The sequence below is a fragment of the Galeopterus variegatus genome, unplaced genomic scaffold (genome assembly GCF_000696425.1).
Source record: "Galeopterus variegatus unplaced genomic scaffold, G_variegatus-3.0.2 Scaffold946, whole genome shotgun sequence".
Classification (NCBI taxonomy): domain Eukaryota; kingdom Metazoa; phylum Chordata; class Mammalia; order Dermoptera; family Cynocephalidae; genus Galeopterus; species Galeopterus variegatus.
The window spans coordinates 195,701-215,894 of record NW_007727057.1 but is presented as its reverse complement, the minus strand read 5'-3'; the positions used below and the strand labels follow the sequence as shown (position 1 = coordinate 215,894).

At 34.1% G+C, this 20,194-nt stretch overlaps 1 protein-coding gene across 2 annotated transcripts in view; it reads left to right on the top strand.

Annotated features, from left to right (window-relative positions):
* The window catches only part of PNPLA8 (patatin-like phospholipase domain containing 8), a 49,509-nt gene that overhangs the window by 27,295 nt on the left and 2,020 nt on the right, over positions 1-20,194 (top strand). For both annotated transcript variants that reach the window (XM_008573635.1, XM_008573634.1), the window contains exons 7-9: positions 3,592-3,649; positions 6,061-6,255; positions 14,387-14,582. In XM_008573635.1, the coding sequence (XP_008571857.1) occupies positions 3,592-3,649; positions 6,061-6,255; positions 14,387-14,582 (449 nt within the window). The remainder of the gene's footprint in view (positions 1-3,591; positions 3,650-6,060; positions 6,256-14,386; positions 14,583-20,194) is intronic.

Sequence of the window (20,194 nt, the reverse complement as noted above, 5' to 3'; positions counted from 1 at the left end):
GGGATCCGAACCCTCGGACGGGAGCGCCGCCGCGCTTCCCAAGCGGCGCACTATCCAGTGCGCCACCGGGCCGGCCCCCTTTAAGGTACATTTTTATAAGTGAAATTTTGGTTCAGAGAGTATACATTTTTTAAGAATCTTGATGCATATAAAATGAATTATTTTCAACATAGTTGTTTTATCATACTTACCCATCAGCATCATTTTGCATTTCTATTTCATGAAATATTCATGAACACAAAACAATTTAATGTTTAAAACTATATCAGTTTGAGAGATTTTGAAACTGGTGTTTCAATTTACATCACTTTTTTGGCCAGTTTGAATATTTTTAATTTTTTTATTATATTCATTTTTTGTAAATTTTGAGGGCATTATCTTTGCTTCTTTTCCTATTGGGGTATTCCTCTCTGTATTGTAAATATATTGACCGGATATTGAAAAAGTGATTTTTCATTAACAATTTTTTTTAATGTAGAGGATTTAAAAATTTTCATTTAGCCAAGTCTTTTCCTTATGATTTTTAACTTGCTTTCATGTTCATAAAGTGTTTTCTACCCTGATAGCAGTTAAATATATTATTTCTAGTCCTAAGGTTTTATTGTTTCTATTTAGTTCTTAAGTCACCTAAATTTATTTTGATTTATGTTATTAGGAGGTCAAGCTTTTTTTCCTCAAATATTAATTCAAATGTCCCAATATCATTTACCAAGTATTTTTTTTCCTTTTTTTCACTAATTTGAAACATCACATTTATTATATTTTAAATTCTTAACTACATTAGAATCTATGTCCAGCTTTTTGTTTTTTCTATTGATTTGTTTGTTTTTGTACAAATTCTGTAATTTTAGTTGTCGAACCTTTATTTTATGTTTTTTTATTGAAATAGCAAGTCTTTTTCTCATTATTCTTTTCCACAATTTTGTTAGCTATTTTCATTTAATCTTCAAAGTGAATCTTACATTATTTTTATCAAAAAACCCCACTGATATTTTGATGGAGATTACATGAAATATATCAGTTATTTTGTGGAATATTGACCTCTTTCCTGTCGTGAAATCTTCTCACCCATTATTGTGTGTTACTTATTTTTGGGTCTTTTGTGTCTATTAGAAAAATATAATTCATATCAGTTCTCATTAAATTATAAAATCATAATACTTTTTGTTAAGATTTTTTAATGAAGGTTTGAAAATTTACTGTAAAATCAGCTTCTCTACTGTGAAATGTTTTTTTCTTCTGTTATTCATGAGAGTATCTTCACATATTTGCATATTGCTATTTCATTTTTGCTCTTTCAAAGACTTCATTATTAATAACAGTGTTGATAAACTTTTTATAAGTGTAGTTGTTTTTTCTTTGCTTTTTCACTTAGCCTTTGCAGCCAACAAACCACTTTAAAATTCAGTGGCTTAAAACGATGAGTTAGTTTCATGATTTTGTGGTTTGACTGGGTGTTTTTTCTGTTCTTGCCTGAGCTCACTTTGTAGCTCAACTAATATACTGACAATGATTTTGTGTTATTTTAGGGGCACTGTGTTTAATTATAGCATCAGTAGACTCTAGGAATGTTGAGAGTTTTTTCATATTTTAACATCTCTGAAATAAGCAATTACCATTCCCAACTTTCTCTTCAAATTTATATTCATAACTTAATTCACTAAAGTATTTTAGCTCTTTTGATAAAACCAAGTTTTAAACAAAAAATAAAGTGAACTTTGCTTAAAAGTGTGTGAGTGGAAAAAAACACACACTCTCTTTCCTCTGCTGTCTCCGCAACAGTCAACACAGAAAACCAACTTCTGTGACCAAATGCATGGGGGATTTCTCCCCACTGACAAGCAAGCCAGCAATTCTTCAGCAGGGTATCCTCCAATTCAATTCTAACACCATCTACCGAGAGATAGTGTCAGATTATACCCCCTCAGTCCCTAAGACTTCCCCCCACTTTTGATGCCAGTCACAAGTCTAGGCCTCGAACTTATGACTAACCAGCTGTACATCAGGGTTCCCACACCCCCTTTTTGGGTTTGATTAGTTTGCTTGAAAGCTCACAGAATTCAAAGAAGCATATACTTATGTTTACTGGTTTATTGTAAATAAAGGATATTACAAAGGATACAGACTAAGAGATGCATAGGGTGAGGTGTGGGGGAAGGGACACACAGCGTCCATGCTTTCCTCGGGTGTGCAACTCCAGGAACCTCCATATGTTCAGCTGTCCAGAAGCTCCCCAAACTCTGTGCTCTTGGGTTTTTATGGAAGCTTCATTACATAGGCATGATTGAAAACAACTGTGTAGAAATGTTACTGGACAAAAAGGGTATGATCTAACATTAACAAACTGTGTGGGGAAACTCAGCAAGGCCTGTTTGTTCAAATTCTTCTTGGCCTGTCTGTATAGCATTCAGTACTCATTCTTGGGTATGGGGCAGGACCCTTTCTGGAATGAGGGTCTTATGACTTACGATCAGATAAGGTAGGTCAGAGAATTTCTCAATGGCCAGTTCCAAGACAGAAAGGCAGGATAAGGTTAGAACAAGCCAGGAACCATGGATGAAAACCAAAATATACATATTAAATATCACAGTATGAAAGCAGCATGCTCTCAGGATTTCTGTTCCAATTTTACAGCAAGAGTTCTATAAAAAGATAAAGACGCTTAGAAAAATAAAATTGTGTTGATCTTCATGCAGAAGAAATGTATAGATTAGATTAGGAAAGACAAAGATCTTGTCCTTTTTGGAAAGCATTTTACACTGATATTTCTAAAAGCTTGTAAATGGTAGATCACTAAGCACTTTGTAAATATTACCTTTATATGAAATTTACTAACATTCTAGTTGAGAAACATGAGTATTATTCAAACAATGTCATTAAAAAAATGGTTTTACTTATGAGGAAGGTTGGTAAACCGTGGTCTTTATATTCAATACAGGGAAAAATACATAATTATGAAGTCTGGAAAAAGTCTGTATTGAAATAAAATTGTCCTATAATGGAATTGTGAAAATTGCTGCCCAAGGACAATTTCTGTAATGTTGCAATAATTCATATGACAACTCAGATCATTTTAAAAACAGATTTTTGATGACATTAGCTCTGTCTTATCTACTAAAACAAGTTTAATGTCTAAATGTCCTGACCTGGTTTTTAAGTAACTCTAACTAGTCCACACATACTTCTGCAGTCTTACCTTAACATAGCTCTTTTATCCTGTCAGGAGGACCTTGAAAACAACAGATTTATTCTGCGTTTGTGCCTTTACCCTGTATATGTCCAGGCTTTGAATATGTTGCCTTGCTATCTACACCTCCATGTATCTTTCCCAGTCACTGCAGCCTGTATTGATTGTTCCACCTCAGAGCTATAGATACTTGCAGTTTGAATCAAAGATTAATAAATAACTGCATATTGTTTCATGTGCATTAATTGGATTATCAGCCTCCTGGAGGATATTGTTACACTTGTCTTATCTGACATAGTGCTTCAACAAAGCCGTGGGCAAACAGTAATTGCATAGTGTGTGTCTCCTGATCGTTAGGAGACAAAATCATTTGGATATAATTTATTTCTTCTCTTTTAATAAAGGGACAGAATGGGATCTGCACTAATGATTGAAACAGCAAGAAATCCCACCTGTCCTAAGGTAAGGTTAGAGTCTATTAAATATAACACCTCCTTGAAACTGAAGATCTAGCAAAAGCACTTATTATGAGGGCCCTTTTATTAAGGGGAAAAGTTCTTAGGAATTTCTTCTAATAGATTATATTAATTCCTTATATATGGTGTTGTTCTATGAAGATTTAGGATGTGATCATTAGACCTTTTCTATATCCAGTAAAAGATTAAAGTTTAAGAACATGAAAGACTAGGACTAAAAATAAGGAAGGATTATTTTATCATAATTATTTTAATCAAATCTAGTGATTTAAGGAAAATAATGGTATTTTTAAATTTTAAAAATAGATTTTTAAAGAGGTTTTTAAATCTCATATTTTGAAAGAGAAATTTTATGTGCCACATGTATATTACGTTAATGTACAGATGGAATTTCAATTAAAAAAAATTTTTTTGTGTTTTTTTTTTTGACCAGTAAGGGGATCATAACCCTTGGCTTGATGCTGTCTGCACCACACTCAGCCAGTGAGCACACCGGCCATCCCTAGATAGGAGCCGAACCCGCGGCCTCAGTGCTACCAGTGCCGCACTCTCCCAAGTGAGCCAAGGGTCCAGCCCCTCAATTAAAAATTTTTAATATCACTTAGATATGTCTCAGTGTGGCTCCTCATTTATTTGTTTGAACCTGATGATCTGAATATTGCTTGAGTTCTATTTTCTTTAATAATACTTGTTTGAATAAGAAAGGATTTGTGTGCCTAGGAATCCTATGTAGCTTGTATTTATTCTTGGATGACAAGCTGTAAACATGAAAAAAATCAAACAAGTAGAACTCCCTTTGTTGCTCTTTAACTCTGGCATATTCATACTTTTATTTATTCTGCAAATATTATGTGCCCACTGTGTCAGCACTGTGCTAGGCACTTTGGATACATTAGTGAGGAAACTCAGACTTGGAATTCACAGCCCAGTAAGGCAACATACAGATGAGATACAGTTTTCCTAAAATAAATGCTATGGAGGACAAAAACAGTTCTCTGAAAGTATGTGTATAAAGAGACTTGAGGGAAGGCTACTCTAAGGAATTGAGATTTGAGATCTCAGTGTGAAGGCTGATGAGTAGGAACGTTCCTGACAAAGGGAATGACCTATGCAGAAAGAGTCATAGAGATAATTGGCCACAATAATCAACCACATTGTATTTTGACAAAATAAAATAAAATATATATATTAAAAAAAAGAAAGAAAGAAAGAGTCATAGAGAATTCCAGGAACTGAAAGAATTCCTGAAGACTAGAGCCTAAAGATCCCAGGACAGCATGTGAGATGAGGCTGGAGCGATAGGCAGATCAGACCACGCAGAGCCTTACAGGCTCTGATAAAATAATGACCTTGCTCTCTTGGAGAGGACCCTAGGCTGTACTCTACACCTCTTGCTTGTTCCCTTGTATTTCCAGGGCTCCTTTTTTGTTTGTTTGCTTGCTTTTAAATCACGGAAGTTGTCAACTTTGAATAAAAAAAATAGAGTGAGTACAGGGGATCTTTAGCTTCCTCAAAAAGTAATTTATCATGGTAAATGGAGCAGCCACTCAAACGTTTCTTGATCCAGCACTGTCTATATACCAATTAGAGAAAGACCCTTTGGATTTCAGTCTATGGCCAACTCTTATCCATAGTGGCCTGGAGGCACACCTGAATTACTCACAGAAATTTGGGATATGATCTTTGTTTATTAAATAGCAAAGCAAACAGACCCCTGGCAAGGTTTGGCATAGGATTTTTGGCCTTGACAATGCCTTTCAGCTTCTTAAATTTATACTGCAGATCATTAACAAATACAGCTCATTTTACATAAATTCAACTGACAGCGATAAAATCTGAGACCCAGGGTGATCGACATAGTTTTTAATCAAAGTTACCCAGCTACCAAGCTTTAATAACTATGATCAAAAAGTCCTGGGAATTCGCATAGTGTTACATTTCAGTTTTAAAGTCATAATGCTTTCCAAAAGCACAGAAACAAAGACTAATTTGTAAATGATATTATGCAAATATACTTATTAATCTTTAAGTAGTTTTTATTTATTACCTATTAATCTTAAAGTAGTTTTTTATTCACTACTGCTAGATCAATTATTACGTGAAGGTCTAGAAATGTATGCCTTTTTGAATGTCTCTTTAAATCAAATCAAGTCATGTAGTCAAATGTATCTCTTTTATTATTGTTCTCTTGTAATACATTTCTGAGAATTGTTTCAGGCCTTGTGTCCATTGTCCCATAAAGAAGTATCTATTTAAAAAGCTCTGATGTTGTGTTACACATTTATCTTGTTGGATAGAATTATAGATAATTCATTCATACTACTAAGTATTATTTAATTTTTACAGATCCCAAATATTGCTGCTTAAAATGGTGTTGCTCACTTTTTAATTCACTAGGTAGCTGCTGTAAGTACCATAGTAAACAGAGGGATAACGCCAAAAGCTTTCGTGTTCAGAAACTATGGTCATTTTCCTGGAATCAATTCTCATTATTTGGGAGGCTGTCAGTACAAAATGTGGCAGGCCATTAGAGCCTCATCTGCTGCTCCAGGCTACTTTGCAGAATATGCATTGGGAGATGATCTTCATCAAGTAAGTTGACTTGTATAGCTAATTTTTTTTTTAATTTTACATGATTAAAAGAATCAGCACTTATTCAATGTCACTGAACTTCAGAGGAATCAACCAAGGAGACTTCTTTGTTAGTGTCTTCATATGTCAAAAGATGAGTAATTCAAGGTATTTTTATTTGTTGTTTGTTTTTCTTAACAAGCCTTGTGACTTGAGAGCATATTTTAGGAAAGATTTTTTTAGATTTTATATAGTGTGATTTATAGCTCATTATGGTTATTTTATTGATGAAAAAATGAAGTATGTATGATTAGCTTTCCAAACATGATAAAAATTAAAAATGAAATACAGTCCCTGAAAATGCAGAAACCAGTCTGTTTGACAGTTTTGGTGGGCATATTTTGAAGGAGAAGCTATATAAAATAATCGTAAACACTCGTTAAGTTAGCTGTGCCCCAGACCCTTTTTAATGCATTGCATGCCTTATTCTCAGTTACTCATTGTTACTTATGAGGTAGAGAGTTATTTCCATTTTACAAATAAGAAATTGGAGCCCTAAGAAAGGTTAAGTAATTGGACTAGAGTCACAGCTGTTATGTGACAGAGTTAGTAAGCTATCTATAATTACACTGTTTAAAATTCATGGTTAAATTATCTGTAAAATTGAATATTATTTCTGGTAATTTATTCTTCTGTTATATAGACTCATTTACTTAAATTTTTTCTCTGTCAAGTTTTTCCCACTATCTATGGAAATCTTAATTCATAACTTATACCACATGATGAAAAATAAAGTCAATAAGCTTTTGAGCTGATACTTCTAAGATACGTATTTTTTTATATATGCTTAATTTTTTATATTATGTCCTACTTAAAATCAGTCTTGTTTAATGCAGTAAACAATCTTAACATTTCTCTTTAGACACTGAAGTATGTGTGCTCTCTTTATCTATTTGATGTTCAGATATCTGTTTGAGAAAAAAATCTATTATTGTTGACGAGGATTTTCAGATGGCATTCAAAAGCTCATATATAGACCTTCTATATGCATGTAAACTATATATTGATTATATAAACTTCAAAACTTTCTAATGGATAATTTTAATTTACAAGTGTCACTGTTTATATATATACTAAAACATTTTCACCAATTTTATTTTCTTCTATATTTTGATTGAATAGTTTAGATATATTTTTAAATGTATAGTCTGCTATTCCATTTTCTTTTTATCTTTCTAAAAGTTATGTCATCATCTTTATAGTTAAGAGATATTAAAATAGGATTCCTTTTGTCTTTGGAGTCAGTTCAAACTCTTCCTTACTTTGTCAAATCAGTCATCATGAAATTATGTAAGGCACTTCCCCTTCTTGCCTTTCTCTTTTTCTTCCACCCCCTCAGGTCAGAAAGTACTGGCTATTGAGTTTCATTCTGATATTGATTTCAGGACTTATTGGTCAGAATAAAAATTTTATTTTATTTTTTTAAAAAGCCATATATTGTATGATTCCATTTATATGAAATATCCAGAGTAGCAAAGCCATAGAGACAGAAAGCAGATTGTTGGCCTTCCAGGGGTTGGAGGAGGAGGAAATGGGGAGTGACTACTATATAAGTATAGGGTTTCTTTTCAGTGTGATGAAAATGTTCTGGAACTAGATAGTGGTGATGTTTGCACACCACTGTGAATTTACTAAATGTCATTAATAGTAAATTTTATGTTGTTTATTTTACCACAATAATAACAATAATAAAGAATTTTTTAGGTAAACCTCAAGAAATTTTTTTAATTTTAATATGTAGCTTGCTTTTTTAAAAAAACAACTCTTTCCCCTTATTCTGGTAGTATTTTTACTGTGTCATAAACCAAGAGATAACTTAGGTAATGTATATAAAATATAATAGGGTTTATAAAATATAACTTTAGTATGGTTGTTATGCTACAAACTTGAAGTTATGCCAAATATTAGTGAAAGTCTCAAATAATAATTAACTGTATTTCAGGACTGTATGTTTCCAGTCTTCAAAAGAAGTTACCTCATTTGCTTTTTATTCTTTATCTAAGAGGAGGTAGTTCTAAATCAGTCCTGTTGGATAAATATGACAAACCAAAGTAACTTGGTGGTTCTTTTTCCATGTCACATAGACTCCTGATATCTCTTTTCATGCTTAGCCATTTTCATATTGATGATCATAATCTTTCAACTTATTTTGAGCCACAGATTAAAATAATTTCTTGTATAAATTTTATTTAAAGCCTATAACCACACAGACAGAGAATACACTTTTATGTAAATCAATGACCTCCAGGAAAATTGGCACATTTAGTTTAATAAGAATATTTAAATTGAATCTGGAGTCTAAGCAACCTGTTTAGGTAAATATTTTCATTATTGTATATTCTCTTCTTCCAACGCTTGAGGAAGAAATGTGACATTTTTCCTCTCAAAAGAAAACCTGAAAGATTGATAAGAATATTCAAAGGTGTGAGTGATCTTGATTGCTTAAACGAAGAAAACATTCAAAGTTCTTTCTTCTTTCCAACCCTTCAGAAGTTTTGCCAACTTTAGAAGTAAAACGTGGTACTTACTACTACGTCCTCATCCTAAATTCTTTGAATAATTATATTAATAGTTATATTTCTGATACCAATTGTCCTCTTCCTGAGCCCAAACAAGGGAGAGAGGCCTCACTATTCTTAAGACAGCTACTGCAAGTCTGGCAGCAAACAAGTTGAGTCTTTTTTTTCATCTCCCCTATCCATGACCTGGGTCATTCACAGACCAGATTTTTGCAATCTTTAGATTTCAGAGACTATCCCAACTAATTGACAAGACATGTCTTAAAAGGTAGACTTTTCTCATGAAAGTCACAGTGTAGAAAACATAAGACACACTCAAAGAGATGTAGTTAGAGAGTGGTGGCGATCAGCAGCTCAGAGTAGGTAGAGATTAGATTGTAAATGCAACCAAAGTCCATACTGAAATGAAGAATAGAGCAAGCAATGGTAAGATGTGACCAGACTGCTTTTCAGAGAGTTTGCACAGCCCCGTGTGTCCCTCTTACCTCCAAGGTATCACAAAACTACATATTGGTGATGAATGACATAGACCATAAAAAAGGTTCGTTAGCCTCAGACTGGCTATTCCATAACTTAAGAGCCAATTAACTTTCTCTAGGAAGAGTGGTTAGTATTTTGGAACATTTCTATGTAGCTGCCTTCTAGTGTGGTCTCACTAATCCATCCACAGTATTATTTGAGATATATGTTTTCGAGAAAGTTACCTTGAAATACTAAAAATGAGGAGTTTTTATTTGATTTGTGAAATAAATACTGCCACTTCCTGTAAAATAACAGCATAAATTCATGAAAAGATGACTAGTTTTTCTCCTTCACTTTCCATGAGAAATTTTAATAACAATAGTATACTTCATTAGTAGGTTAAAATCCAGCATCATGTTTTTAATGCGGCAATGCAGCCTTCTAGTCAGAGAGCATTAATGCTGTGGGTGTGGGGTAGATGATTTTCCAGGAGGAAAGGAAACTACTTGGGAGAATCAATTATATTCCTAAATTAAGCAATGAATAATTGGAAGTCAAAATTTTAACAAAAAGCACTATTTACAATAGCTCCGAAAATTGAATACTTAAATATAAATCTAACAAAAAAGATGCAGAACTGTAGGTTGAAAACAACATAATCCTAGTGAAAGAAATAAAAGAAGACCCAAATAAATGGAAAGTCATGCTGTGATTTAAAGACATAGCATAATAAAAGTATAGCTATCCCCAAAGTGATCTGTAAATATAATGCAATACCAATCAAAACTCCAGCAGAATTTTTTCTTTTTAGTTATACTGCCAGATTCTAAAATTTATGGAAGGGCAGAAGTATTAGAATAACTAAAACAATTTTGAAAAAAAAATTTGGAGGAATCACATTAGCCATTTAAAAAACTTACTGTAAAGGTGCACTAATCATTATTGTGTGGTATTTGCATAGAGATAGATATAAATGGGACAGAGTAAACAGTCCAGAAATAGATCTGCATATATATGGTCATTTGATCTTTGACAACAATGCAAAAGCAATTCAGTGTAGAAAGGATAGTCTTTTCAACAAACTGTGTTGGGACAATTAGTCATCGTTTTTCTCTCTCTCTCTCTCACTCATACACAAATACACCAAACACCCAAACCTTGACCTAAACCTCACACCTTATACAGATATAATTCAAAATAGATCATAGTTCTAAATGTAAAACAAAACTATAAATAAAACTTTTAGAAGAAAAACTTCCTGACCTGGGGGTGGGTGAAGTCTTCTTAAAATTATACTGGACTCATCATCCATAAAAGAAAAACTATTTATAAATAGAACTTCATCAAAATTAAATCTTTCACTCTGGAAATATACTGCCAAGAGGATGAGGAGATAAGCTACATATAGGAAGAAAATATTCACAAATCATATGTGCAACAAAAGATTTATGTCCAGAATATATAAGGAATATGAGATAAGGACTTGACAATATGAGATAAGGACTTAAAATTTTACAATATTAGATAAAGACTTGAACAGACACTTCAATAAAGAGAATAAATGGTTGGCAAATAAAGATGTGAAAAGACGCTCAGCATCATTAGGAATTAGAGAAATACAAATTAAAACCATGATGAAATACCACCACACACCTATTAGAGTGGATGAAAAAAAATATTGACAATACCAAGTGTTGTCAAGGATACAGAACAACTGGAACTCTCATACATTGCAGGTGGGAATGCAAAATGGACAACCACTTTGAAATGGTTTGGCAGTTTCTTACAAAGTTAAAAGGTATACTTACCATATAATGCTGCAGTCCCACTTTTGGGTATTTTACTGTAGGGAAATAAAAACTTATGTTTACATAAAAATCTGTACTCAGATGTTTATAGCAGCTTTATTTGTGATAACCAAAAGCTGAAAACAATCCAAAGGTCCTTCAGTGGATGAAAGGATAGGCTGTGCTACTAAGTAGAAAAAGTAAGAAACAATTATTACATGCAGCAACTTGGATAAAAATTTCAATGACATGCTGAGTAAGAGAAGCCAGTTTCAAAAGATTCTGTGCCATATTATTCCATTTCTTTTACCTTGAAAAGTCAAAACTACAGTGATGGAAAACAGATCAGTGGTTGTTGGGGGTTATGGGTGGGAGGAAGGTGTGTCTACAAAGAGTTAGCACGAGAGTTTATTTGGGTGATGGAACTGGCCTGTATCCTGATTGTGGTAGTTACATGAATCTAAATGTATATGTACATTAAAATTCATAAAACTGTACACCAAAAAAAGTTAATTTTATTGTATAATATTAAAAATTAAAATACTTTTAAGTGAAATAAGTTGCTTTACAAGGTAGAATACACTGCATTACTGAAAGTGTTCAAGAATTCTGTCAAAAACATTTATTCACCTATATGTAGAAAACTGAACTAAGGGACTTTCAGGGTCTGTTTCAATTATCTGCAATGATGGTGCTGATTCCAAGGAACATGCCAAGACATCAGTGACATCAAAAGTTATTCACATTTATTCAGGTTGTCCACCAGTGAAGCAGGAAACCTTCTCTTTCCCTGTACTCAGCAGGCAATTAACTAGCATGGGTGGAACCTATACAGGAAAAGGAGCCTGAGCAGTCACTTAAACTATTTTATTTTGGTTTTTTAAATTAATTAATTTATTTTTTACATTCTAAGATGTTGTGGAGCAGTTGTGGGGGAGACGGAAAAAAGAGAGGGGATAGGGTGGCAGGAGGAGGAAGAGGGGGCATGGTTGAGGCCTATGACATCCCCCTCATTCTGGCAGGGAAGCCCAGGGAGCTTCTGGCAACAGCTTAGTTGTGGCTGGGCTGGATGCCAACTTAAGGGGGGCATGGCTAAGGCCCTTGCCGCCCACCACCCCAGCTTGGGAACCGTGGGCACTTCTGGCAGCAACCTGGTGGTTATCACTGGGCTGGATGTGGACATCAGGGGGGGCATGGCTGAGGCCCTTGGTTCCCCACTGCCCCAAGTTGGTCCTTCTAGGTTTTCTAGGTGTTCTTTGGTGGTGTTAGACCTTTACTGGTTAATATCAGAAACTTGTGATCTGTGGGGGGTTTTTTTTGTTTGTTTGTTTTTTTCAGTTCTGTGTTGGATGATTAACTACCCCCACCACTTAAACTCTGCACTGGAACTAATTTGTTCTCCTTTGCTTACTTCTAAAATCAGGGAACTTCCTGTGGAAACCAGCACTTGAGCCCTGTGGTTGAGCTAAATTGATGCTTTGCTGCTGATTCTCTGTGGAAGGCTTTTTGTGCAGCTCAGGTTTTAATTGTTGTTCTTTTAAGCACTTCTGGGTCTTGTGAGGTGTGGTATACCTGGTTTGTATGGAAACTGATCTGGGCCTGAGGCTTTTTGGCAAACTGCACCCCTACAGTTCTATATTCCTGACCAGTCTCCACTGAGTGGGCCTGTGCTGATTGGAGGGCAAGCCAGCTGTCCATGCTGTGACCCAGTGTTCCCCTGGTGGGCCACCAAGGCCCTCTTCTCCCCTGCAGCCTCCATGCAACTTCACACAAAGGGCATAGCAGAGGCTTTTGACATCTCTTCCTCTGTGTGCTCACCAGGGCCAGCCTTGAAGTGGTCAGGGCTCGAAATGGTTACAGTGGTCCTTCCTTTCTCTCATCACAGCTTCTCCCACCTTCATGAACTCCATAGGTTTCTCCTCCTCTTCCCCTGAGCTCTAGCGGCCCCAGCTTGGCAGGCATTGCTTTTAATTACAGGTAGATCTACCATATGACCCAGCTATTCCACTGCTGGGAATATACCCAGAGGAATGGAAATCATCATGCCCAAGGGATACCTGTATTCCCACGTTTATTGCAGCACTATTTACAATAGCCTCTGGAACCAGCCCAAATGTCCATCATCAGATGAGTGGATAAGGAAACTGGTGTAGCTACACAATGCAATACTACTCTGCTATAAAAAAGAATGAAATACTACCATTCGCAACAACATGGATGGACTTAGAGAAAATTATATTAAGTGAAACAAGTCAGGCACAGAAAGAGAAATACCACATGTTCTCACTTATTTGTGTGAGCTAAAAATAAATAAACAAATGTACAAACAAAGGGGGGGGGAAGAAGACACAACAATCACTATCCCTTGAGCTTGTTAAGACAAATAGATATGATGTAGTGGGGGGAGGGGGAAAGAGGAAAGGGGAAAGGGACATGAAAATCAACTACAATGTATATTGAGAAGTTAAAATATAAAAAAATAATGTAAATTCGTTGATTGTGGGAAAGGGTGATGCTGGGGACCATCTATTCCACCATCTTGATCAGAAGTCCTCTTAAACTATTTTAAATCAGACATATTTCCCTAGATTTTAAATAAAACAAATATTGATGTAAATATGTATATATATATATAGTTCTGCAATTCATTTTATTACAGTTTGACCATAATTTTATATACTTTTATTCTACTCCATTTTTACAGTATTCTATCAGCATTTTTTACCTTTTTCCTTTTGAATTCTTCAAAATAATATAAATTATTGATAAATGTTTAGAAATATATCTGTCTTGCCTACTTTGTTTATGTTATGTCTATACTATAATGAATGTGATTCTTTGAAATTATATTGTTAATAAAATTTCAGTTAATTTAGAGTTATTTGGTTATATTTGACTTGTGAGAGAAGAGTTAGTTTTAATTGTTTAGTAGAAGAACAGTTCTGTTAGGCTTTATGTAGTACCTTTATTAACTACTAAATAAGGGTAATGTGTCTTTAAAGAGTAATTCAATTCCTTTCAGTATTTTTGAGCAAAATATGCAAGGCAATTCAAGAAGAAGTTTAAAGAAATTGTATAATTGGAAGGGAAAGCTGAGTAAGGCCAGTGAGTTTTCACTTGACTCTACTTTGTAGCTGTAGTATATAAAATAAAATCACTTTAAAGGAGCCTCTTGTTTTTAAGTAATTTGTTGTTTAGCTTATCACATAGTTCAGATTTCCGTGTGAGGAGATATCAACCTGTTTAAACTATAGTTTTTGTTTTTATATTTGTAAAATACAATTTCACTTTTGAGAGTTTCTTTTTGTAACTTGTATTTTGCAGGATGGAGGTTTGCTTCTCAATAACCCTTCAGCATTGGCAATACACGAGTGTAAATGTCTTTGGCCAGACATACCATTAGAGTGCATAGTATCACTGGGCACCGGACGTTATGAGAGTGATGTGAGAAACATAGTGACATCCACGAGCTTGAAAACCAAACTTTCCAATGTTATCAACAGTGCTACAGATACAGAAGGTTAGTCTGCTACCTTAAAGCACTTCAACTTCTAGCATTCAGTTTTTGGTAGAATATACTGATTCTAACTGCAGAAGAGTATGATATGTCTCTGTTGTGGGCTTAGGAAGCACATGGAGCGAGTATTTTGTTGTTTTACCTTCTCCCTAGAACACAGATTATTCTCTATCTGGAATCTAGTGCAACCTCTGTCTACTTACAGTTGAAGTGTCTAAAGCAGGGATAGCACAAAAGCTTGGTTGGAGACTCTTAAACCAGATAAGAAAGGCTAAAGCAACAAAAAGAGTCAGATTAATTCAAGTAAACACATGATAACAGAGAATTAGAGTACCTATAAGATTAGATTATTTCATAATGTGGAGGCAAACTAGAATTAGAATAAATGCTTGTTTCCACTCTTGCTGCCTTTATAGTCTTCATCCAAAGGCCAAGGTGACCATCCTAAAATGTAAATTAAATCATGTTTTTCCCTTCTCAAAACCCTCTAAGGCTTCCCAGCACACTAGAAACAAAATCCAGAAGGCTCATTTACTGAAATTTACCAGGACCTTTAAGACCTAACCTTTGAATACATCTCTTTCTCCTCTCTCAGCATTCCTTCTCTAAAGTGTATCCAGCCACACTTTAATTCTGGCTGTTTCTCAGACCTGCTAAGAACTCTCCTGCTTCAGGGCCTCTGCATTTGCTTTAACTCTGTCACTGTGAGGCTCTTTCCCCAGGTACATGCTTGACTCTTATTTTATTCAGGTCTCTGCTCAAATGTCACTTCCTTAGAGAGACCTTTCCTGACCACTTTTCTAACTCCCTCACCAACTCACTCTAATCCTTATCCAGCTTTTGTCATATTTATTCTCTTAGAACATTTACCTCATTATGGATATGTATTACATAGTTGCTTATTATTTCTCTATCCCACAAGAATTTAAGGCAAGAACTTACTCAGTTTACTTTGAGTTATCCAGTTTCCTATTGACTCCAGTGCCTGGCACATAGTAGGTGTTCAGTGAGTATATACAGAATTTCTAGTATTGGCCTTGAGGTTTAAATCTCCTCATTTTACTATTTTATTTTTGGGTCCTATGTGAAATCTGTTATTAAAAAACTGTTAGCACTTAGCCCCTTGTTTCTGAATCTCATTCTTTCCAAATCTGCGTGTTATTGGTTGAATCATTAACCCAAGTGAGGATCTTAATTAAACTTCCACTAAGGACTTTTATCCATTACATGGTAACCCAGGAAAAGCTGATGTACTAGATTTTTCACTATCTGAAATTTTGTTATCAAATCAGCAAAATATTCTTTTTTCCGCAGCTTTATTGAGGTGTGATTGACACATTAAAAATTGTACATATTTAAGGTGTACAACATGATGTTTTGATATAAGTATATCTCGGGTAATGAGTCTCACAGTCAAGCTAATTAACATATTTATTACCTGATATGGTTACCATTTGAGGGGTGTGTGTGTGTGTATGTGGTGAGAGCACTTAAGATCTACTACTCCCTTAGCATATTTCAAGTATATAATACATTATTTACTATAGTTACCATGCTGTACATTAGCTCTCTAGTAGTTATTCATTTTATAACTGAAATTTTGTATTCTTTGACCAACATTTCCTCATTTCCCCTACTTCCCAGTTCCTGACAACCACCATTCTCCTGTTTAACTATTTTAGATTCCACATAAAAGTGATACCATTCAATATTTGTCTTTCTGTGTCTGGCTTATTTCACTTAGCATAATGTCCTCCAGGTTCATCCATGTTGTTGGAAATGGCAGGATTGTTTCTTTTGTAAGGCTGAATAATACTGCTGTGTGTGTGTGTGTGTGTGTGCGTGTGTGCATGTGTGTTTGTACACACCATAATTTCTTTATCCATTCATCCATCGATGGATACTTAGGTTTTTTTCATATCTTGGCTAATGTGAATAATGTTGCAATGAACATGGGAGTTCAGATATTTCTTCAAGATACTGATTTCATTTTCTTCAGTTTTATACCCAGGGTAGGATTGTTGGATCATGTGGTAGTTCTCTTTTTAATATTTTGAGGAACTGTCATACTGTTTACCGTAATGACTGTACCAATTTACATTCCCATGAACAGTTTACAAGGGTTCTCTTTTCTCCACCTCCTCACCAACATGTTCTCTCTTATCTTGTTGATATAGCCATCCTAACAGGTGTGAGGTGGTATCTCATTGTGGTTTTGATTTGCATTTCCCTGATGATTTAATAAAATATTCCTGCCATAAGCCATTTGCTGAGACAGATGGTTTTAATCAGCCAGTCTCATAATAGCTAATTCTCTACCTTGTACAGACCATGTGATGGGCTCATCTGGAACTTTCAAGAAACATGAAATTTTACTTACACTGTAGTTAATGAGACAAACACATGAAAGGTTTAATAATATTAGTTATCTTTGAAAAAAGATGTAACAAGAATTATATTGAAACATGTAATTGTTAATATTAGATTATTATTGACCTACAAAAACAGTAATTTTATATGGCTTAATCTAGTATATAATCAATTGCTAAATAAATGGTGAATGATTGGAGTTGATTAAGTTTATCAAGTAGGAGGAGGAATGAGAAAACTAAACTTGATTGTGTAGATAGCTTACAAGAAGTCAATTAGACTTGATATGGGTCTTAAAAGATATATAGGGTTTGGACATTTTAAAAGATTAACACTTCCACTTCTGGCTGTCATAGAATAATAGGAGCTAGATATTTCCTCCCACCATCAACTGTTAGAAAACTAGACCAACAATGGTTTTCAGATATTTGATGACAGTTGGACTCTTAAAGAAAAAAAATAAATAAATGAGGTAATTATCATGATTGCTCAGCTTTCTACCTGAGAAGTGTTTCTATATTATAGTACAGGAAGGGGAATCCAAAAAAGCAGAGCAGTCTCGGAGTTAGGAAAAAGAGATTGGAGTTCGAGAAAACCAAGGAAACTAAAATATGTGGGCAAAATACCACAGAGGAGACAACTTCACTGGTAGAGTTCCCCAGAGATATGCAGAGGCTTTGACTAAGTACTGATCTGTGCGTGCATGTGAGGAAACTACCCAAAGCAGAGGAAAGAACCACCAGAAAGGGTTAGACAGAATAATTATTGGAGTTCACAGGAAACCCAGAATAGTTTAGATTTACATCAACTAGATTAGAAATGCTTTTGTTATATACAGGATATGCGGTAGAGTCTTCAGAAGGGTATTGTCTCAGTAGTGACATCAGATTAGTTCTAGAGTAAATGCCTGTCTTGATCCATCCTAACAAAATTTAGAAGCAATTCCCCCCAAAATTAAATGGAGTCCAATTAACAGCATCCATTGTTGGAACAAAATTCAACAATATTTAAATGAATACAACAAATTCCAGCACACAAATTTGTAAAATTCATAATGTATGCATTCAGTAAAAAATTACCAGGCATACAAAGAAGCAGGAAAAGATAGCCCTTAACCAGAATAAAACCAAGTTGATTGCAATAGAACTAGAAATGAAACAGATGATAGAATTAGCAAACAAGGACATTATAATAGCCATTATAAATATACTCCATATGTTCAATAAGATAGAGGAAGACATGATCACGATGAGGAGAGAAATGGAAGATGTAAAAAGGACCCAAATCAACCTGCTAGAGGTGAAAAATATAACATATGAAACAAAAAATACATTTGATATAATTAACAACAATTCTACACAAACTTTTGCAGAAAATAGAAGAGGAAGGAGTACTTCTCAGCTCATTCTATAAGGTTAGCTTTACCCTGATACCAAAACCAGACAAAAACATTATTTTAAAATTTAAAAAAAAAAACCTACTAACCAGTATTTTCTATTAGTATACATGCAGAAACCCATAAAATAAACTAGTAAATCAAATTCAACAATTTATAAAAAGGAGAATACTATATGACCAAGTAAGGTTTATCCCACAAATGTAGGGTTGGTTTAACATTAAGAAAAATCAGTGCAATTCACCATATTAACAGAATAAAAAAAAAAAAAAAACATGATTATCTCAATAGATGTAGAAAGGCATCTGATAAAATTTAATATCTATTCATGATAATAAACTCTCTACAAATTAGGAACAGAGGGAACTTCCTCAACCTGATAAAGGGCATCTACAAAAAAATATAGAGCTAGCATCATATTTAATAGTGAAAGACTGAATGCTTTCCACTTAAGATTAGGAACAGAGTAAGTTGTCTGCTCTCACCACTCCCAGTAAACCTTGTATTGGTGGTCCTTTCTAGTTCAGTAAGACAATAAAAGGAAATGAAAGCCATGTAGATCAGAAAGGAAGAAGTTAATATTTATAGACAACACGGTTGCCTATGTTGACTATTGTAAGGAATCTATAAAAAAGCTACTAGAACTAATAAGTGAGTTTAGAAAAAAAAATCAATTGTATTTCTGCATACAAGCAATGAACAATTGGAAAATGAAATTAAATGTGTACATAGATATCTTTTATAATAGCATCAAAAATATTAAATACAGAGGTATTTAACAAATTATGTGCCAGATTTGAACAGTGAAAACTACAAATCATTACAGAGAGAAATTAAAGAAAACTAAATAAATCAATGGATGTACCATGCTATACCATGCTCATGAATTGGAAATCTCAATGTCGTTAAGATGTCACATTGCAAATTGATCTGTAGACACAATGCAATACCTATCAAAATCCAAATAGGCTTTTTGGGGGATAAAGATTAACAAGCTGACAATAAAATTTATATGGATATATGCAAAGTACCTAGATTAGTCAAAACAATTTTGAAGAAGAACAAAGTTGGAGGACTTACACCCACTGATTTCAAGACTATACAACTACAGTAAGGAAGGAACTGTGGTATTTGAATAAAGATAGACATATAGGTCAATGGTACATAATTGATAGCCCAGAGACTTATTCATACCTGTAAACTGAGATTTTTGACAGAGGTGCCATGATAACTCAGTGGGAAAGGATAGTCTTTTTAACAAATGGTGCTAGGACAATTAAATATTTACAGTATATCTACAAACTTGAACCTTGACCCTTCACATCATATACAAAAATTAGCTTGAAATGGATCTTAGTCCTAAATCTAAGAGTTAAAATTATTAAACTTCTAAAAGAATATGCTGGAGAAAATCTTAATGACCTTGGGTAGGTAAAGATTTTTAGATAGAACACAAAATACATGAACTAAAAGAGAAAAAACAGATAAATTGACTTCGAATAACAAACTTTGCTCTGCAAAAGACACTTTTAATAAAGTGAAAAGGCAAGCCACAGACTGAAAGAAAAAATTTGAAAACATGTATTTGATCCATTATCAAATCAAATTATATAATCAGGTCCAAAATAGAAAAAATTCTTACGTTACACACACAAACACACACACACACACACACACACATAAAAGAACACAAGCAATTCAATGGAAAAAATGAGCAAAAGGTTTGAACAGACACTTAAAAAAGATACACAAGTGACTACATGAAGAGCTTCTCAAATTCAGTCATTAGGAAGATGAAAATTAAAAACACAAGATAACATTAGACATCCTCTAGAATGGCTAAAATTAA